Genomic DNA, 23,027 nt, shown 5'->3' on the forward strand with positions numbered 1-23,027 from the left:
TGTGACTACTAGAAAATTTTAAATTATGTTTGTGGCTTACACTGTATTTCTATTGAACAGTACTGGTCTGGTCTCTCTCCCCTGGATCCTAAATGGTACATAATTATAGGTATAAAGAGTGTGACTTAAGTTAGGGGTATCACATATTACAATGACAGAAAATAAAATGAACAGGCCAACAAAAGGACTAGATATGTGATGTCAAAATCTATAACAGGCTGTTGACTAGACATACTATGGTGATTGTTTCCCAATATATACAAATATCAAATCACAACATTATATACCTGAAACTAATATAATGTTATATGCCAACTACAACTTAATTTAAAAATCTATAACTAAAAGAATTAATCATTTATACTTCTAAGGAATCTGAGAAGTACCAATCGGTCTAACTTTAAGAAAAGCAGCAAGAAGTCTAGTCCTGCCGACTCAGATCCTATTGGTCTGATCATTTGGGAGAATCCTGGTACCTGCAGTGCCTGAATGCTCACATGCTTATATTAGTACATGTAAAGGATGATGATGACATAACTATCACTTACTGAACACATGATTTACGTCAGTCTCGTAAATAAATATTTCTCATGTAATCTTTATCCTAATCTTAAAGGTATATTAGGGGGTAAACTAACTGCTGAAACAAACATCCTCCAAGTGTCAGCGACTTACCAAAATAAATGTTATTTCTTGCTTACATCTCATGAGGTGGCAAAGGAGTGGCAGCAGGCTCTGTTTCAAGCTTCTTCTGTCTTAAAGTTCTTGTTTCTCTTTGGTCTCTAGGGTCCTTTCAAATCAGCGGATGAAGAAAATGTAAGAAGAGCACATTTGGGGGATTTTTATAGGTCAAGCAGGAAGTGGCGCATTTTATTTCCAACCAGCATTCCACTGCAAGAATTCAGACCTGGACATACCAGTCTGCAAGAGAGGCCAAAAGTGTTCATTGTGCCCAAGAATAAAAGTAAAACATTAGCAGTCTCTGCAGCAGGTACGTATTATTATCTCTGTTTTACAGATGAGGTAACTCAGTCTCAGAAACATTCAAATAAATTCCCTAAAGTCACAGAACTAGGAAAAATTCAGCCACAGGTCGGTAGGACCACAAAGCCCATGCTCTTTCTAGGTAACACTGCAGAACTCATCGGGAACTGTCATCATCTCAGTATACTTACTTCAGTGGGAGCATTAAGCAAATGGTCAGGAGCTGACAGAGGACTGAACTGTCTATCCTCTCTTACCATTACAAGAGGGCAAGGTCGAGAAAATCCGTTTAGACAGTCAAGACTTCACTTTGCATCATTAAAGAATACATCTATATGACAAGAATCCTCAACAAACAAAAAACATAGAACCAGTAAAGTGGATTATTTATTGACAAAATACCATAGCCAAATACATAAATACCTGTGATATCCCATAATGATTATAGTCTGACAGGATGAGTATGAGAAGACCAAAGAATATTTGTATTTTGAAGGCTAGAAAAATCTATTTATCCAGAATCCAAAACCACTCAGAACACCTGAATAATCAGATTTATTTTGCAGTGCTATTGAATAATGATTCTTGCTTGGATTTGTGAGCCTAAGCCACCCCAAGATTTTGAAGTTTCTTCTGAATTATCAAAGAGAGATTTTATTATATTGCATGCATGCTAAGTTGCTTCAGTTGTGTCCAACTCTTTGATACTCTATGAACTGTAGCCTGTCAGGCTCCTGTCCATGGGATTCTCCAGGCAAGAATACTGGAGTAGGTTGCCGTGCCCTCCTCCAGGGGATTTTCCCAGCCCAGGGATAGAATCCACGTCTCCTGTGTCTCCTGCATTATAGGCGGATTCTTTACTGCTGAGCCACCAGGGAAGCCCTTTATTATATTAATCTTATCATTATTATAAAATAATTCATTTGAGGTTGATAATTCATGTAGACTACTTGTAGTAAATCATCCACATTGTTCAAATATTCAGAAACGTTCCATTCCTTCCTATTTCTGAACGAACAAAAACTGACTGCATTTAGGGAAAAGACAGAACATGAAGTGATTAAGAGGAAAGGGGATTATTTTTTTCATAGGCAGATGACTAGTGAGCTGGCTATGAAGTGCAGATAAAATTGCAAGGTATATACAGATAGCAGTACAATCATTTGGCTATAAATGAGATAGAAATCAAAACATATCAAAAGATTACAGACAAAAAGTGTTAGGATAGTGGAAAAAAGGAGCCAATGATGTTAGTCATTGGCTCTTTTGTTTCTCTATTTCTGTATTCATCACACCTTAGGATTACTTCCGTACCATGTTAGTCAGTATTCCCGATTCCACTAAATCTTATGGACATGTTTCTGAGAAAATATAATTTGTTTTCTTTTTCAGTTCATTTGTCATTCTCAGAAGGTAACTTATCTAACCTTCACCCTCCTTGGGACAATCTTTCACTGTTCTCACAACATACAATATATTCTAAGATTAATGTGATTTTACCATATTTCTACAAGTCTGGAGCAAAAAAAAAAAAGATTACATGTCTTAACTCTGTACTTATATGGACATGACTTGAGTTAAACCTTTTTCTCATTCTGGGTGAATGGCATTTTCAGATGAGCAATTTTCCCCTGTGCTTTGCTTAGTACCATGTAAGTTTTATTGCATCAGAGTTTTATTCTATTTCCTACTACCTTATTCAGAGGTTATCCTCAAAGCCAAAGCTGTCTCAGCTTGAAAAGTGATGCAGGACTGTACAAGGCCATTGGAAGGTGTGTGTTTAATACTATGTGTCAAGCAGCGTGCAGCACACTTTTGGATATCCCCATAGTCATCCTGTGAATCCAGTCATCTGATCTGTCAACTGGAACCTTATCCTCTCTTTGAGAAAGGCTCCCACGAGAAATTCCAAAGCTGTACAAGTCTTCTCTGAATTCTCCTCTATTATTCACTATTATCAGTCAAAAGTCTTAGTTTTAGGATAATATAAAACTCAGCCAACCTACTTATGCATTAAAAAAAGGCAAGGGAGACCTTATGATAAGGACACAGGAATATTTTATAGAGCTCCAGGGTGTGAATGAAGCCAGGTCTAAGAAAAATTATATAAACATAAATTGGAACTTCATTTGTAGTCTTAATCTCATCTCTGTTCCTCTCGCTTTTATTTCCTCTCTCTTTTCTTTCCTTTTCTCTATCCACTGACACATTGACATTGTCTGCTTCTCTACTAGAAACTGCATATGAAAAATGGCAAATCTCTCTCTCTCGAGTACATATATTTCGTGGTTCACCATCTGAGTGGCTGAATTTTTTAAATTGTATGTACATATAGATTTCTATGAATTAAAAAAAAAAAAAAAAAAAAACTCTAATCGGCCCAGTGTGAAACAAGTTCCTATTCTGGGTCTAATCAAATACAAAGTCAAGAGGTGTGCTATTCAAGATCATTGCTAGAGGCTCAGCATTGACTCTAGAGAACTAGGTCACTGTGAGCTGAACTTGCCTATTCTGGGTCTAATCAAGTTGTATAAAGTACAAACTCAAGAGATGTGTTATTCAAGATGGTTGCTAGAGGCTCAGCATTGACTCTAAAGGAGAACTACGTCATTGTGAGCTGAACTAATATACATACTCTATCATCCTCATTCATTTCCCCAGTTCTGAATGAAAATCTTTATTAGCTTTGGTTCATCCTTCTCTTTTATTTACTATATAATTATTTTGCCATGAACTATTTCATTTGTCTTTCAAAATTACTCCTTTATCTATCCCAAATCCATTCCTACTGACTTTATCATTTTCCAAAATGACAGTTCAAAAAAAGGATATTTATTGTAAAATTTGGGCTTCCCTGATAGCTCAGTTGGTAAAGAATCCGCCTGCAATGCAGGAGACCCCGGTTCAATTCTTGGGTAGGGAAGATCTCCTGGAGAAGGGATAGGTTACCCACTCCAGTATTCTTGGGCTTTCCTGGTGGCTCAGCTGGTAAAGAATCTGCCTGCAATGTGGGAGGCCTGGGTTCGATCCCTAGGTTGGGAAGATCCCCTGGAGGAGGGAAAGGCTACTCAGTCCAGTATTCTGGCCTGGAAAATTCCATGGACTACTATACATGGGATCACAAATAGCAGCTAAGTCCTGTCCGACTCTTTGTGACCCCACAGACTGTAGCCTGTTTGGCTCCTCTGTCCATGGAATTCTCCAGGCAAGAATACTGAAGTGGGTTGCATTCCCTTCTCCAGGGGATTTCAGAACTGGCCTTCTTATAAGAAAAGAAATACCACGGATCCTTGTGTACATAAGAAAGGTTACGTGAGGTCACAGTGAGAAGATTGTCTGCAAACCAAGGAGATACCAAGCCTTCATCTTGGATTTCTTAGCCTCCAGAGAAAACAAATTTCTAAGCCACCCACTCCATGGTATTTTATTATGGCAGCTATGAATGATCCAAGGTTTACCTCTGTGAACTTATTCATCTTTCTTTCATTTTTTTCTGGTAAGAGCTCACTAAACATTAAGACTATTAGCTTTTTATACGAATATTTTTTCCCAATTTATTTGCCCCTCACCTTTTTGTTTTGTTTCATATACTGACATTCTTTTAGTGTAATCAAATTTTTCAGACCTTTCCTTATGGTTGCTGCATTTGAAATCATGCCTAGAAAGTCCTTCTCATTCCTATATTTATATTTACCCACTCTCTCTTCTCTTTTTATTTTTTGTCTCATCTGAATTTTATTTTTAGTGCATGTTAAGATACAGATGGTGACTGCAGTCAGGAAATTAAAAGACGCTTACTCCTTGGAAGAAAAGTTATGACCAACCTAGATAGCATATTAAAAAGCAGAGACATTACTTTGCCAACAAAGGTCCGTCTAGTCAAGGCTATGGTTTTTCCTGTGGTCATGTATGGATGTGAGAGTTGGACTGTGAAGAAGGCTGAGTGCCAAAGAATTGATGCTTTTGAACTGTGGTGTTGGAGAAGACTCTTGAGAGTCCCTTGGACTGCAAGGACATCCAACCAGTCCATTCTGAAGGAGATCAGCCCTGGGATTTCTTTGGAGGGAATGATGCTAAAGCTGAAACTCCAGTACTTTGGCCACCTCACGCGAAGAGTTGACTCATTGGAAAAAACCCTGATGCTGGGAGGGATTCGGGGCAGGAGGAGAAGGGGACGACAGAGGATGAGATGGCTGGATGGCATCAGTGACTTGATGGATGTGAGTCTGAGTGAACTCCGGGAGTTGGTGATGGACAGGGAGGCCTGGCGTGCTGCGATTCATGGGATCGCAAAGAGTCGGACATGACTGAGCGACTGAACTGAACTGAACTGAAGATACAGATCAATACTTTTTTCACATAGCCAACCAATTATCCCTGTACCATTTTCCCAGTTATTTGAAACTTACTTTTATCATGCCCTAAATATTTATATGCACTTAAAACTCCTATTGCTTTTTACCTATGATGTTCATTCATTCAATGGTTCACCTTGAAGATTATATTTTCCCACATTTATCATTAAACAAAAAGAATTCTCCACAAGATTCAGAAACATTATTTTTGGTGACAAATTATTTAAAAAACATAGTGGAAAGTTTTTTAAAATTAAAATATTAATATATAATTGCTTTTATCTAACAATAAACATCAAAATAAATATATACAAAACTATCCATGAACCAATAAAGGGGCTGCGGGTACTGTCTGATTTAGTTGAATCATCTTACTCATCAAAAATAAAAGAATAATGATAGAGAAGAAACTACCTAAGGATTGTCGGTTGGCTTTTTCAGGCTCCTTTCAAGAGAATAGTTGTCTTTTAAAAAAAAGTTACAAAAAAAAAATCTTTTTCCTCTGGGACAGGAGGGCTACTTTTATACATCATTACTTATTGGTAGGAAGAAAATCTACTTAATGTGGGTCACTGGGTTAAAGATTGTGATATTTTTCAAGCAAAGGGTAAAGATAAGAACTAAGTAGTGTAAGGCTTTGCCATGTCGATGTTGAATGTGCTTTGATACCACTTGAGTTTCTCTTGTCCTTATTCAAGGCCAGAACCATTCCAGGAATTTTAGACAAAATTCGAGAGATTTGAAAAGCATGCCAAAGCTTTAGCTATTATCATTATCCATTATTTTCTGCTTTCCATATGGCAATTACTTTATGATCCCACTGCAAATGTGGAATGTATTATCAACACGGCTTTAGAGGCAATGAAACTGAGATTCTAGGAATCATAAACTTCAAAGATCAAACTGGTAAAGTTCAATCCAACACAAATTTCTGGCGCTCTATGGTGCCGTGGGGTCCACTGCGCAAGTGGAATAGTAAAGTCAGACAAAAGTAAAAACAAAGTTGGGACAATCGGAGACCCGCAGCAGATTAAGAATAAAAAGAGCCATCCCGGCCTCTGAGGAGACTTCCGAGGTACTCACGGCGCGTCGCCGGCCGAGGCAGACGGACGGCGTGGAAAGGGGAGCTCACTGAGAGGGTGGCCGCATAGAAACCTCCCTCAGGTTTTCCAAGGCCACAAGGTAAGCAAGTTAAAAACCACAGCGCCGCGCTCAGTCAACAACTAGTAAAGGAAACGCGGCAAAATCCTCCGCAAAGCGTCTCTCTCCTCCTCCACAGCGGCTCCTGGACCACCAAGCCCATCCCGACATCCTTTGCGCCGCGCCGCACCAGCCTTGAGGCTCTTGGACCCCTTCGGCCGCCGTCGGCTCTGAGTTGCGACGGGCAACCAAGCAGCCATCGCTATGTCGTTGCAACAGACCCCCCAGTCGCGGGTGTTCGTGGAATTGCTTCCCTGGGCTGACAGGGGCCGGGAGAACTATCTGCTCTCGGGTGGAGAGACGCTGCCCGGCCTCCGCCGCCCTCTCTCCTCAGCGCCAGCCCAAACTCCCACCCGCGAGGTGCATGTCAGCGGCACCGCGGAGGTGTCTGCGAGCCCCGACCGGGCGCAGGTGGTCGTGCGGGTGAGCAGCACCAAGGAGGCGGCGGCCGAGGCCAAGAAGAGCGTTTGCCGCCGCCTGGACTACATCACGCAGAGCCTCCGGCAGCAGGGCGTGCAGGTGAGAGCTCCACCGGCCAGGAGCTTCCAGCCCGACCGCGAAAAGCCGGCGGCGGAGGGTAGGGGCGGGGAAGGTTTTGAGCGTCTAGACACCTTTGTGTCTTCGGCGGTGTGAGGGGCCGCGAGGACCTGCCAGAGTGTATCTCTGGCCCATCCTCCTCAGTTCAGTTCAGTCGTTCAGTCGTGTCCGAGTCTTTGCGACCCCATGGACTGCGGCACGCCAGGCCTCCCTGTCCATCACCAACTCCCGGAGTTTACTCAAACTCGTATCCATCGAGTCGGTGATGCCATCCAACCATCTCATCCTCTGTCGTCCCCTTCTCCCCTCGCCTTCAATCTTTCCCAGCCCGTCCTTCTAGGGGAAAGTAATTATCAGCCGCAGTGACTTGCAAAACAAAATAATTAAAATTGAGTGGGGTTTTATTTGGTATCACTTGTTGCAGTAATTTGTTTTAACCTTGAAATGACGAACTGTTAAGCTTCAAACAGTAAGATGTAAATGCTTGCATAAGTAGTGTGCTAGATACTGAATCACTTTTTTGTTTTTATTCTGCACCCCTCCTCCCAGCCTGGGAAAGCTTTACATGAAGTGATTCTTTGGTATTTTTCGCAAAAAGTAATATGGGGCTGGGGCGGGATAGGGGGAATATTGTACCCATTTTCGTTTTATAAAGACTCAAAATTTTCTCCGAATTGTTTAGTTTTAGCTTAAAAAAGAAAATTAAGCCAGTATATTGTACATGCCACATATATGAAATACCTCTTCTTACCAGAGATGTTCCTGAAACAAATCCTTAAATAAATCTTGCCCTAAGCCCACTTTTTAAAAAAAAAAAAGAATGAGTCTTATTTAATTCGTACAACACCCCTGTTAAGCAGGTTTTAGCATCCCCACTTTCCAGATTTAAGGAGGTTAAATAATGCTTTGAACACCCCGGGTTATATTTGAACTCCTGTATTCTGAAAACCGAAATCTAGATTTCTTTCAACTAGCCTAGGCTCCAGGTAATTAGAATGAAAGAGAATTAGAAAGCACAGACTTCATAGGCTATCTCAGATCCCTCCTATTACAGAGTAGCCTGAAGGCCAGAGCTGTGATTTGTGGTCCCCGAAACACTGAGTTCTTAAAAGTGCTCTTGTTAGAAATGACACACCCTGAAAAAGCAAGTCTTTATTTTAAGAAGTTTTATTTGTACTTATAAACATAGATTGCATTTATAAACATAGATTTATTTTAAAAGTCATATTGAAAAGATGTCTCTAAATGATTTTACAATTTAGAAGGATCTGCTGCTAATTATAAATTATGTGAATAAAATGAATTTAATATATAGAAATATATTTTCTCCCCAAAACTGCTGCCAGTGCTGCAGACGTATTTGAATAATATAACTAATTCTTAAGTTTTTTGCTTAAAATGTATATGGAGCTCACATGGCTGCAACTTCAAATATGTAAAACAGGATCAATCACTACATCCAACTTAAAGTAATTACATTAAAGACTTAGTGTTCAAGACATGCAGAGGTCAGTAATCTCCAGATTATCTCTGCTGATGGAGGAAAGCAGTGGTAAATAATTTGTTCAGTAGAAAATGCAAATAAAATCATTTATATTACATTTCAGGGTGAATTTAATGAGTCTTCACAAAATCTTTATTCATTTTAAACTTTAAAATCTGTGTTTATAAACATCACTCCCCTGATTAAAAGGCCCCTCATATTCCAAACTTTTTCGCTTAATAGATGGAGCTTAACTCTTGTCATTTCCTGTCATCTCCTGGCCTCATAGACTGACTTCCCTCTTTTTTCCTTTAAAAACCAGCCCAAGTTCACTTCTTGAGCACTTTTTTCCTACACTACTCCCTGTGTACCATACCCCATTCACCACCCTTAATAAAATGTATCACTTTATAATTACTGCTCTCCTTGTCTCTCCTCCATATTCTAAACCTCTCCAGAGTGGAGATCATTTTGTCTCTTGCTTGCTTTGTATTGATGGGTTATGTTTCATACTCTTCACATAATGTCTACTTAGAAAATGGTTTTTAATAAACTATTCAGCTATCATATAGATCATATATAATTTTATGGTTATATATAGTTTCACCTGTGAAGGCATGACCTCATTTTGAGTGTTTTTATGGAAAAATGTTTTAAAGTTCCAAGCAATATTTACTCATTCAACCATAAAATACTTATTAAACATTCCTGATCACTGCATTTTAAATAATTTCCTGTTTTTCTGTTATCTTCCCTTTTGAAATTTATGAGAACTTTAAAAATTATCAGTAACTGTCTCTCATATATTGCAAAAATTTTCCCAATTTAGTATTTGCCATGTAACCTTGTTTGCAGTATTAAACATTAAAAATTTTAAAGATTTATTTAAATTCTCTTACTAGTACAATTTTTCACGATATTTTTGAGTCTTCTAGTAAATCACTTAAACTCTTCGAAGTTTTATTTTCTTCATAAGAAAAGCTTCTCATGAAATTAAAGCTAAATGATAAGAGTTTTTTAAATCCCCAAATTTATAAGAACTAATATAATCTGTTTTTATTGTTTTCTTGTTCTGCTTCATATGTTGGTTAAAGTACTACTGTTTTTATTGTTTTTCATTTCAAATAAACATTTCTCCTGCAAAAAAAAAGTTTTCTGACTTTGGTGTAATGCTTATTGGGTCCTTCGCAAGCCTGAAGCTACATAACTATTAACTAATATTTCCTGGACTTTTTAGGGACCCTTTATAGTACATTAAATATTTACTACATTTGGAATTTATTTTGGTATAAGGAAAAGGGTTTTGTTTTCTCCTAAATGGGTACGTTACTGTACTTAAAGCCCTTAAAAATAAAAGTCCCCTTAAAAATAAAAAGTACTGCTTTATTTGATCTTATGGTTGATTCAACAATAAGAAAACAAATAGCTCAATTAAAAAGCACAAAATACCTGAACATATACTTCACCAAAGAATATATACAAATGGCAAGGAAACACATGAAAAGATCCTCCACATTATTTGTGATTAAAGAAATGCAAATTAAACCACAATTTGATACCATTATGCATGTATTGGATTTACTAAAATCCAGTATCATTGATGATAGCATATGCTGGCAAAGATGTGGAACAACAGAAATTTTCATTCATTGCTGGTGAGACTGCAAAGAAAGTGGTATGGCCACTTTGAAAGACAGTCTTACAGCTTCTTACAAAGTTAGCCTTACTATAGGAACCATTAACCCACATGAGAATCAAAGACTTACGTTCACATATAAATTTGCACGAGAATATTTATAGCAGGTTTATTCATAACTCACTAAAACTTTAGAACTTGGAACAGCCAAGATGTTTTCAACAGCAGAATGGATAACTGTTACATCCATGCATTGGAAAATTACTCAGCAATAAGAGGTGCTATTCACAGAACAACATGGGCAAATCTTAAATATTATAAGTGAAAAAAACAGATTCAAAAGGTTTACATTCTATGATCCATTCATGTGACATTCTGGAAAAGGGAAAACTATAGGGACATAAATCGGTGGACAGGTTGTTTGATGGCAAAGTGGTTAACTATAAAGGAGGTCCACAGAGGAACTTCTCAAGGGGAAAAAATTACTCTGTGTGGTACTGGAGTGGTGAATACATTTGTCAAAACCCATAAAACTAAATCACAAAAAGGGAACGCTAATTATGCAAATTAAAAAAAAAAAACAGATCAATTCCAGGACAGAACCCAGACTGTGACAAATGAACCTAACTCTGTTACAAATGAATGACATAATTGCACTGAATGTGGGGACAGAAGGTGAGCAGAGTATCCTAAGTCAGTTTGGAAAATTATATTTTATTAGAAACTAATGATAAAGATGAAAGATATATAAACTCTGTACTCTAGTTAGTAAATGTTTTTTCCAAGGTTTACAGTTCTGAAACTGCTTTATATGTATAGTAGGCTTGAAAAACAGGTGGTTGGTGGCTGAGGGAAATGAGGTTTCTAACTACTGGAGAGGAAATTACAGATAAGAAAGGAAGGTTAGAATGAACTCTCTGGTTCTTAATTAGAGTTAGAAACATCAGTATGAACTCATGTTTAGCTTAGTATATATCAGATGGATAGATGCAGAAACAGTTGTGGATATATGTGTATATGTCACAAAGAGTTGGACAAGACTGAGCGACTGAACTGCAGTGATATGTACCATAGTAATAAAAAAATGATTACATCAGAAAAACCTGAAACTGAGGTATATGGAACTCTATACTATCTTGGCAACTTTTCTGTAGACTTTAAATTTTTCTAAAGTAGAAGTTATTAACAGTTTACAGAACAGCATGTAGAGTATAATTTCATTTATAAAAAATTCTATACATAGATTACAAATTTTTATGTGCATGGATAGATGACTTAATTAAATGTTTACTGAAATATTAACATAAGGGGCTTGGAGACTATTCTTTCTCTAGTATTAGATATTCATTAATTAGTGTATATTATTTTTATAAAAACTATAATGTTAAGTGAAACAATAAAAGATACTTTCTTTTCTGCTACCTTTCCTAAAATTATTTCTCTAATAATTTTTCTGTCAGAAGTCTTATGTACATTTATCAAGTGAAGTGAGGAAAAACTGAAAAAAGACATCTAAGAAAATAGAAGATATGTTTACATGTCATAAAAGAATACTAACTGACACGTTTCATGTATCAAGTTTCATGTTTTCAACTTTAAGCAATGTATACAGCATTGGTTTAGTTTATATGTATCAATACTGTAATTTTCTACAGTGAATAATTATTACCATGATAAATATTATCACAAAAATGAATTAATATTTTCATTGAAACTGACATCAGAGCTATAATTGGAACTTAAGTTCAGATTTTCAGGTTAAAGCTTTTTAGAATTTTCTAGGTCTATAAATGGCTTGAAATTAGTGTATATCTTAAAATTAATGTGCATCTAAATCCTTTACCAAATAACATAATTAAATGATTGAGAATCATCATCTTTATTTAGCATATATTTTAAAGATACAAACATTTATAAAATATAGGTTCTGCCTGTCCCCAAGAGTGGGAGTAAGTCAAGAATTCATTTCACTAAATTTTAAAACCCTTTTGAAACATAAATAAGTTCAATTTTTTATCAGAATTATATACCCTGTACTTACCCAGAGAATCAAAAAGCATTAATGTTACTTTTCTAAGAATAGGCTGGCTTAGGTCCAATATTTCAGGAAATGTTTATATCATAATGGTATTGCATCTCTGTTTGCTGAGTGCCTTCTGTGTCAAGCATTTTATTCACAACTTTTCATTAAATCCTCAGATCAGTTCAATGTGATCTCAGAGCGAGCAGCAGTCAGTGGCAGCTTGAAGCAAGATCTTAGTTTCCTGCCTGGGAATCAAACCTGTGCTGGCTGGGTGAAAATCAGGAATCCTGACCGCTAGACCACTAGGGGCTACTGACGAGAAGCAGAGCCCTGGCCCTTGACCTCTTTGAAAAAAGAATGTTACTAAGAGACCAAGGTTGTAAAACAAGCAGAGATTATTAGAAGCACCATACGTGTGAAAGAGCACAAAGAAAAGCAGTTTATTTAGGACAGAAGTAAAGAGAGCTACACACTCAGAGAAGAGTCAGGGCATCTTTGCTAAGGAGGCGCGCTAAAGGTGTGGTTTGAATTGCTTAAATAGGGGCCTTCTTCCAGGTCTTTGTTTTCCTCTAGCCAATTATCTTGCTTATTTCCCATATCTGATCTGACTCGGCCCTGTCCAATGTGGGCATGAATCTTTTGGCCAACATGGATTCCAGCACAAGGGTCTCTGAGGGGTTGGCAAAACAAAGAAGTACCCCCTTCTTTGTTGACCTCCTAGGAACTTTTCTGCACATGTACAGTCAGGGAGGTCTCCTTTTCCTGAAGATGAAAGACGTGGTCATCTTTTTCCTCCAGCAGGGCTTAGTTCCTCTCTGCTCTTGCCACTATCTTTTTCCCGGAAATGTTGGGGGAGGGAGAGACAAGCTCCAATTGCTCAGCCCGACAAACTCCAGTGGCTCAGCCTGTGGCCCCTCTACCTGCTACCTCACAGTGTAACACAATTTTATAAGTGTGGAAACTGTGTCTCAAAAAGTTGAGTAACTTGCCCAAAGTTATATACTATATGTGTTCAGTAAATTAGTATTGTTTGTAAGTTAAACATTTTATAAACTCTAACATCCCTACAACATTCAGAATGTTTTATGTACAAATAATGCTTCAGATATATATTACCCTAAGTTCATACTTTTTGAACTAGCTAATGTAAAAATTACAAGTGGAATGACAATTATGAAATATCAGCAAATATTTTTAGGTTTCTGAATTTGTTTTTTTTTTAGGAAAGTTTTAAAGCATTAGGCAAGCCAGTTCTTTTCACATATTTTGTTATTCTGATTTTAATAAGTACAGGTTTATACTTTATGTTTTAGAGTAATTGCATTTAGTAGCCAAACATTTAGTAATCATATTCTTGTACTTTCTGTTTCAGTCAGAAAATGTAACTGTGACAAAGGATTTTAAAAGGCTAGAAAATGCTTATCACATGGAAGCAGAGGTATGTGTTATCTTCACAAATACTTGGAAACAGCATGACTTTGTGGGGACAATTTGCATTTAATTTTATTCTTGAAAGTCAAGTACAGGAGAAATACTTCTCATGGTGTTGATAAAAGATCGTTTTTCTCAAAATCATTTTTGGTGTTAACATATCTGGGTGAGATTTAAGGGAAATTGTTTTGAAATGGAATAAAAATAGCAAGAGGGAAGTAGCATTTAATCTGAACAAAATTTTCATAATGTTATCATGTAGTCAACAGGAAGAAACACTACAGAGGAAAAATTTCTTCTCCTCAGATAAATAGCAAATTAATAGTCATAGCATAAAGGATTGAAAGACTTCAACATTCTTTTATTTCACAAGACTATTTTGTGTTAAGATTTATTTAAAAATAAAAACTACTCAACCTTTGCACAAATTGAAAAAATTGTGTATTTTTTTACACACAATTAATGAAAACATTGAGTTCCTACAACTGTTGAGCTTTTTACTTATCTTCAAAGATTTTATGATCAGGACTTTATGAAATCAGAGTATGTTATAAGTAGTTACAACCAGCTTAAAATACCGCTGTCTCTTTGATTCCAAACTTCTTAGAGTGTGTGCTTAGTCATACCGCCTCCTTGCCACAGGAAACAAACAAGAGTAGATTAAAATGGACTGTTGTTAGTCCAATCAGAGAACCTTTGCCTTTAGAGGTGGAAAATACCTCAAGAAATCACCTGGTCCTACCTTCAGGCAGATAATATATTATTTTTCCTAAATTTAAGGGTGTGGCTTTAGGCTAAGATACCTTAGGCTCAGACTTTTTAAAGATCATATTACAAGAATTAGAATGGAAATTAGAATCCTGGCTTCTTACCTCTTAAGTTAGTAATTATCATAATACACTGTTGTCCCTATATTTACTTGAATAAATTTGTAATTTTTTCACTTAAATATTAACTATCTGAAGGAATTTTAAAAATACTTATAATGATTTTGGGCTTCCCTGTTGGCTCAGCAATAAAGAATCCACCTGCAATGCAGGAGACGTCGTAGCCACCTCAGGTTCAATTCCTGGCTCTGGAAGATGCCCTGGAGAAGGAAATGGTGACCCACTCCAGCATTCTTGCCTGGGAAATCCAATGGCTGCAGTCCACGGGGTCACAGAGAGTCCGCACATGACTTAGTGACTAAACAACAACAGTGATGATGATTTTAGGGATCCACCTGGGAAATGTTGAAGTAAAACCTTGGCTTTGCAATTCCTTTATCTGTCTTTCCACTTCTTATGTTGTTTTCTTGTTACAGTTTCAGTGTTGGAGAGATTTTAAAAACCTGGGACACGATAAGCATTCAATAAAAGTCTATTAAAAAGTCTATAGGAAAAGTAGTATAAACAGTTTTCCCTCTCCTTTTCCTTGCACGTTTCCATGTTTCAGGTATTTTCCATAATATTTCTCATCTAATCTTTTCTCAACTCTTCATTTTTGTTGTGAAATACTTTATACGTGGTTTGTGGTTTTAGTGGTTTTAGTTGCTAAGTCGTGTCCAACTCTTGTGACCCCATGGACTGTGGCCTGCTAGGCTCCTGTCCATGGGATTTTCCAGGCAAGAATACTGGAGTGGGTTGCCATTTCCTTGTCCAATGTATAAATCATACTTATATTTGATTTGTGCATTTAAATCATATTTTTCCTATCTTATATTTCCCCTATATTCAGCAAAAATATTGTTCAAAATCAAAGGCCAATTATAGACTTTTTCAGAAAGCTGAAAAAATTCATTACCATAGACCTTCAATCCAAGGAATGTTAAACAGATTTGGGTAGGTGGAAGAAAATGGTACCAGAAAGGAATAGGACTCTACAGAGAGAAATGAAGAACACTGAAAATGGTAACTACATAGGTAGATTTGATATTTTTCTTATATCTCTATAACTCTACACCTATATAAAAATAATTGTTTAAATAAAAATGATAATGGTGAACTTTAGGGATTATAACATATGTAAAACATACAACAGCAATAGCATGAAGGGAGAAAGAGAAGTATAATATTTAAAGTTTCTTATGTGTGAAATGGTGTATCTCCTGAAGGTAGATTGAGATAAATTAAACATGTATATACTGTAAACTCTAAGGCAGACACTAAAGTAACTACAGGTTACAGTAAAGAAACCAATGAAGGATATCAAATAGAATAAAAAATATACTCTATCTCTTCCCAGAAAGGCAGAAAATGGGGAGAGGGGAACAAAGAAAATATGAGACAAATAGAAAATCAATAGCAAGATCAGAAGTTTAAATATAACCATATCAATAATCACATTAAATAATTTAAGGGGCTTTCCCCATGGCTCAGTAAAGAACCTGCCTGCCAATGCAGGAGACATAAGAGACACAGGTTCGAGCCCTGGGTCAAGAAGATCCCCTGGAGGAGAGCATGCAGGCCACTGCAGTATTCTTGCCTGGAGTATGGACAGAGGAGTCTGGCAGGCTACAGTCCATAGCGTCGCAAAGAGTCGGACGCAACTGAAGCAACTTAGCACGCACGCATGCTGATGTATAAGTGAGATGAATGACAGTAATGATATAAGAGATGGGGTGGAATACTTAGGATTATTTTGTTGTCATAGTTATACAACCCATAAAGTGGTATTCTGCTGCTGCTGCTGCTGCTAAGTCACTTCAGTTGTGTCCAAGTGTTATTTAAAGTAGACTTGGATTTGTTGTAAATATGTATTATGTACTTTAGAGAAATCACTAATAAAAGCTTAAAAAATATAGCTGATATGCTAAGAAAGGAGAAAAAAAAAGAAACCATGAAATGCTCAATTAAAATCACAAAAGGCAGAAGACAGAACTTAGAAAAAAGAACAAAGGAAACAAATAGAAAACAGTAAAGAATATGGTAGATATTAATCCAGCTGTATCAGTAATGCTTTGAACATCAGTGGTCTAAATGCAGCAATTAAAAGACAGATTGTCACAGTGGATCAAAAAACACCACCAAACTATATGTTATCTATGAGAAATCTGTTTTAAATATAAAGACATATATAGATAGCCATGGAAAAAAATTAATCATGCTAACACTAAGCAAAAGAAAGCAAGAGTCACTATTGTAATTTTAGACAGAGCAGGCTTCATAATAGGGAGTTATCAAGGATACAGAAGGGTATTATGTAATGATACAGGGCAGTTTTCCAAGAAACATAATAATCCATGGGGACTTCCCTGGTGGTCCAGTGGTTAAGACTCTGTGCTTCCAGTGCAGGGTTCAATCCCTGGTCAGGGAACTAAGATCCCACATGCCACACAGTGGCACAGCCAAAAAATAATAACAGTCTTTAATATGCATTCTCCTGAGTGTCAGACTACATCAGGCAAAAACTAATAGAACCTCTAGGAGAAATAGATGAGCCCACCATCATAGTTGGAGTCTCCAACTTCCTTTATCAAAAAGGGACAGATTCAGGGACTTCCCTGGTGGTCCAGTGGTTAAGAGTCTACCTGGCAGTGCAGGGGACATGGGTTCAGTCCCTGGTCAGGGAACTAAGATCCCATATGCCATGGAGCAACTAAGCCTGTGGGCCTCAACTAGACAGACTATACACCACACAAAAAATTCCACATGATGCAGTGAAGACCTGTGTACAGCAACTAAGACCTGATGCAGCCAAATAAATAATTTTTTAAAAAAGGAAAGTCACTTTAAAAAGAAGGGGCAGATTCCGCAGGCATAAAATCAGTAAGGACCTAGTTAAATTTAACAATACCATCAATTGACTGGATATAATGGACATCTACGGGGCTTCTCAGGTGGTTCAGTGGTAAAGATCCACCTGCCAAGCAGGAAACATGGGTTCCATCGGCCCCCGGGATCAAGAAGATCTCCTGGAGAAGAAAATGGCAACCCACTCCAGTGTTCTTGTCTAGAAAATCCCATGGACAGAGGAGCCATGGGTTCACAAAGAGTCAGACACAACTTAATGACTAAAAAACAACAACAAAATGGAAATCTATAAATTACTTCCCCCAAAACAGAATTCTTCTCAAGCTCTCATGGAACATTCACCAAGATAGCACACATTTGGAATTTGGGTCTTTCAAGAATAAGCCACCCGTTCTCAATACTTGGCTCTGCAGTAAACCTTTCTCTGCTCCCCTCACCCCTAAAATACATTCTAGGCCAAAACTTATACCTTAACAAATTTAAAAGGATAGATAACATAATGTCTGCTCTCTGATCACAATGGAATTAAACTAGAAATCAGTAACAGAAACATAATTGGAAAATCCCCAAGTATGTGGAGATTAAACAACATACTTCTAAATGACATGTGGATCAATGAAGAAATCCCAAGAGAAATTTTTAAATGTTTAGAACTAAATTAAAATGAAAATAAAATCTATCAAAAACTATGAGATGCAGCGAAAGCAGGGCTTAGAAATTTTAGCATTGAATGCATATAGTAAAAAGAAGAAAAATCTGAAATAAATAATCTAAGCTTCTGCCTTAAGAAACTAGAAAAAAGAGCAAATTAATCCAAAGTAAGTATTGAAACCAGTCAGAACATCAGTCTTCCATGGTTAACATTTATGATGAAAGGCAACTGTTCTGTATTGTATAAGATGACTCTTTGCTACTCCAGCCTGTACTTAAGTATCTGTACATTATTGTTTTACATATTTTACATAAAGTATTATATATTTTACATAAAGTACTTCAGTACCTGTACTTTATTGTTTTACATACTGAGCTTGTATAAAGTTTCCTTAGGAAAAGGTTTAGTTTTCTTCCATAGAATGTTTAAAGACTACAGTTTTCAAGTATTGCTGAATATATAAGAACTGCTTCTACATAGTTAAAGGCAGATGGCATAATGAAATAGATGAGCTTCTGCATATAGATCTGAAAATAACTATTGGATGAAGAAGCATACCTCACTGACAGCAGTGGAGCATGAAGTAATTACCGCTAATCAGGAAGCTAGCTAATGTCTAAAGAGTCATGAAACATTTATCAGGCTAAGAGAATTTAGCCAAATAATAAAATTGAAGGGGAAGCCCCCCAACTCTGTTTCATAAAAAAGTCCCTGACTGATTTAAAATGAATTTTAAAATGTTCAAGTCAACATTAAACAAATTAAAAAATTCATAAGCAAAAATAAATTCAATAACAAAATTTGGTTATAAGTACCAAGTAGGCCTTTCTTATCTGTTACATACTATAAAATGACCTCACTGTAATGTCTTTATTTTTTTTTAACTCACATGTAGAAAAAAAAACTGAAATCAGAAATGAAAATAATTTCAACTGTTATTTCATTTACAGGTCTGCATTACATTTACTGAATTTGGAAAAATGCAAAATATCTGTAACTTTCTTGTTGAAAAGCTAGATAGCTCTGTTGTCATCAGCCAACCCCAGTTCTATCATATGCCAGGTTCTATTGATAACCTTCGGTAAGTTAAGCACATCTTTCAATGACTTATCAACTAATTAAACAAAACTGTTCCATCCTACAGTTTTTGAATGTCTTACTAATCATCTCTGCATTTAATTCCTAAGACGACAAGCCTGTCTTGCTGCTGTAGAAAACGCACGGCGCAAAGCTCAAGAAGTCTGTAACCTTGTTGGCCAAACTCTAGGAAAACCTTTAATAATCAAAGAAGAAGAAACAAAAGAATGGGAAGGCCAAATAGATGATCCCCAATCATCTAGACTTTCAAGTTCATTAACCGTACAACAAAAAATCAAAAGTGCAACAACACACGCTGCTGCCAAAGTATTTATAACTTTTGAAGTAAAGGGGAGAGAGAAGAAAAAAAAACACATCTGAAATTCTGACCAAAATATATTGTGTTTGTATCTTTTTTTGTCTATTTTTATACTTTTTATAATGTTTGCTTTTGTCCTAAATATATATATTGTATAGTATATAATAAAGTGTTTTACCCCCAAGCCTGTCAATCCTTGAATATAGTTCCACAGAATACTTAACATTTACTTTCTGTTTTCAAAAACTTATTACGGGAAATATTCTGGAAACAAATGTGTTAGATACACTTGTATACGGACAGTCATATAAGTGCATGTGTAAATAATTTTATATTTCTACTCTGGAAAGAAATGTTGACACAGTTATTAACATGATTCTTAACATTCATTCTTAGAACAATGGGCTTCTCTGGTAGCTCAGTAAAGAATCCACCTACAATGCAGGAGACCTGGGTTCGATTTCTGGGTTGGGAAGTTCCCCTGGAGAAGGGTATGGCAACCTGCTCCAGTATTCTTGCCTGGAGAATCCCATGGACAGAGGAGCCTGCTGGGCTACAGTCCATGGGGTTGCAGAGTCAGACACAACTGAGTGACTAACACTTTCACTTTCACACTTGCACAACATTCATTCTTAGAACAATGAGCAATATATAACTTTTGATAAAAGGATAATGATGTATACTAAGAAAATATTCTGATGCCAGAAATAAAAGGTAATATATGGACCAGACTGTCTTCACCAGGACTCCTTTGATTATACCAGCTTTCTGCAGTACAAATATAATGCAATCCATGTATGTAATTTAAAATTTCTTAGTAGGCATATTTTTTAAAAAGTAAAAAACAGTTGAAACTAATTTTAATACTTTAAATAACCTAGCATATCCAAAATATCATTTTAGCATGTAACTATTTTCTAAATAATGGGTATTTTATATTCTTTTTTATCGTGTTTTCAAAATCCAGTGTGTATTTTATATTACAGCACATCTCAATTCATATGCTAAATTTTCATCACAAATACTTGATCTGTATATAATTTTCTTAAAATATAGGCAGAAAAAAATAGGTTCACATACCTGTGTTGTTCCAGACACACTTAAAGATCTAGTAACTGAATCAAGTGTCAGTTTTTAAAATTAAAAAAAAAAAAAACTTTTTTTAACCTTCAGTTCCTTAGTTTCACTAGCCACATTTCAGGGACTTGAAAGCCATAAGTAGGTAGTGGCTACCATGTTGGACAGCGCAGAGCCATACACTGAGATGATCCTTAAGGCCATCAGCAAGTACGTCACTGCTATTGCAATATACACTGTCTAAAGTGTATCTACAGAAAACAAGTCTGTCGTGTTGCACAGGCTTACCATTCCCCACCACACAGCTAGGCCCTTGGGTTTTTTTTTTTCCTGATAATTCTTGACACTCATATGCCAATATTTCTCTCCTATAACATAATCCAGTATGCAGTTTCCATCCCCACCCACTTTCTTAAGTGGCACTAAAAACCACTTCTCCATCTCTTCTGTACTATCCTTAGTGGGAGGGAATATGGAAGCTGAGAAGAAGAACTTTAGAATCTGATGCCGCTATTTTAAAATCCTGATTATACCACTTGAGTGTAAGCTTCTTAGAATGGAGATCTTGTCTTTCTCATTCACAACTGCATTCTCGGTCTCTGCATAGTGACAGGGCCAGCACAGAGTAGGTTCTCAAATATCTGCTGAGCATATAAACCGGTTATAAAAACTTGGCAAGTCACTTTAATTAAGCTTCTCTTTCTTCACCAGTGAAATGAGGCTAATATCTATCTTGCAGTGTTACTATAAGGATTAAAGTTGATAAATGTAAGACAATAAAAAATAATGCCTAGTACATAACAGTCATTTGGTAAATGGTAGGCAACCCACTCCAGTGTTCTTGCCTGGGTCGCACAGAGTCGGACATGACTGAAGCGACTTAGCAGCAGCAGCAGCAGGAACCACTCTGTCAACTGCATTCTTTGATTATTGTCAACCCAAGTAAAATCTGCCTTTTCCAAGTCTTCCATTAAGATGAATTTTTAAATAGTCATATTAAAAATAAACATATCAGAAAATCAGTTAAACGTATGTTGAATTTTTATTTCCAAAAAAAGTTAGATTATATCGTAGCATTCATTTATCCACTTGAGTAAAAAAGTACAATTGAGTCTATATCAAGAAAAAATTTGTTCATACTCAATAAAATTTAGTCACAGGGAGTGATTTTTCTTAGCCATGGCTGCATTATATTTTTGATTCCATCATATTTGGTAAAGAAGGTTTTCAACTTAGCAAGAAATATCAATACCTAAAAACAAATTTTAAGTTAGCATGCACTTTTTAGGATTCACAGGCATTTTTACAGACATTGCTTCAAAAAACAATCCTACAAAATGGGCAGTCCTACAACTGTATAGAGTATGTAAGAACAGAAATCCTTCAATGATTGGACTGGTTTATGTATGACCTGTACACTTTAAGAGTATCAAGTTTAGTTGTCAGTTAATAGCAATTTTATTAATATGGCAGATACCGGAGTCTCACAATGAATTACTTAGGGGATCTATGCCACAAAGTCTGCTAGAATAACCTATACTGAACTTAATTCTTTACTTCCTTTTAAAGAAAATCTTTCGAGAAATCAAAAAATTATAATTGCTACTTTCTGAAAGAAAATTTCTTTCTAATTAGAATATTTGAAACAGACCTGATGCTGAAGCTGAAACTCCAATACTTTGGCCACCTCATGCGAAGAACTGACTCATTTGAAAAGACCCTGATGCTGGGGAAGATTGAGGGCAGGAGCAGAAGGGGACGACAGAGGATGAGATGGCTGGATGGCATCACTGACTCGATGCACATAAGTCTGAGTAAACCCCGGAAGTTGGTGATGGACAGGGAGGCCTGGCGTGCTGCGATTCATGGGGTTGCAAAGAGTCGGACATGACTGAGCGACTGAACTGAACTGAAACAGACCCACCCACTATGTTCCAAGCTCCTTTTTAGAAGGAAATACTATTAAAATAAGGTTTCTGAATATTACTGATAAAATAGGATTCCATTCAGCTACATACTAAAACTTACATTTTTAAAAATTTAATTGAAGGATAATTGCTTTACAGTATTGTGTTGGTTTCTGCCACACATCAACATGAACCAGCCATAGGTATACATATGTCCCCTCTCTCCTGACTCTCCCTCCTACCTCCCTCCCCACCCTACCCCTCAAAGTTGTTACAGAGCCCCGGTTGTAGCTCCCCGAGTCATACAGCAAATTCCCAGTGACTAAGATTACATTTTTTGGTGGTAGCAATTTACCTTACTTTTATCAGTATTCTTATTTGACAGTTAACTTGAGTTCAATGAAAATAAATAAGACCTACAAAAATATTTTTTAACCCAAGATTCTGTACCTCATATTCCATAAGTAATATTATGTCCTCTTTGGAAATGTAGGTTTAGGATATCCCAATTCTGTCAGACTTGATAAGAATTTGATAGTGAGGAATTTTTCTCACTAGCCTAAAGAAAAAAAAAAATGAATTATTAGGTCAAAAGTGGGAGTTAACACATTATCT

General features: G+C 36.6%; 1 protein-coding gene and 1 long non-coding RNA gene across 4 annotated transcripts in view; one reads left to right on the forward strand and one right to left on the reverse strand.

Moving 5' to 3' along the window:
• The window catches only part of LOC109563719 (uncharacterized), a 273,799-nt gene extending 267,160 nt beyond the window's left edge, over positions 1 to 6,639 (reverse strand). For all 3 annotated transcript variants that reach the window (XR_011568371.1, XR_011568370.1, XR_011568372.1), the window contains exons 1-2: positions 6,423 to 6,639; positions 676 to 921 (exon numbers count right to left, since the gene is read on the reverse strand). This is a non-coding gene — a long non-coding RNA (uncharacterized lncRNA). The remainder of the gene's footprint in view (positions 1 to 675; positions 922 to 6,422) is intronic.
• Positions 6,640 to 6,667: 28 nt separating this feature from the next.
• IRAK1BP1 (interleukin 1 receptor associated kinase 1 binding protein 1) lies at positions 6,668 to 21,527 on the forward strand. Its single transcript, XM_019967060.2, has 4 exons — positions 6,668 to 7,058; positions 13,591 to 13,656; positions 18,983 to 19,113; positions 19,220 to 21,527. Exons 1-4 carry the CDS (start codon positions 6,744 to 6,746, stop codon positions 19,488 to 19,490), a joined length of 783 nt encoding a protein of 260 aa, XP_019822619.2. The 5' UTR covers positions 6,668 to 6,743; the 3' UTR covers positions 19,491 to 21,527.
• Positions 21,528 to 23,027: the final 1,500 nt, after the last annotated feature.

Source organism: Bos indicus, chromosome 9 (genome assembly GCF_029378745.1).
Source record: "Bos indicus isolate NIAB-ARS_2022 breed Sahiwal x Tharparkar chromosome 9, NIAB-ARS_B.indTharparkar_mat_pri_1.0, whole genome shotgun sequence".
NCBI classification, from domain to species: domain Eukaryota; kingdom Metazoa; phylum Chordata; class Mammalia; order Artiodactyla; family Bovidae; genus Bos; species Bos indicus.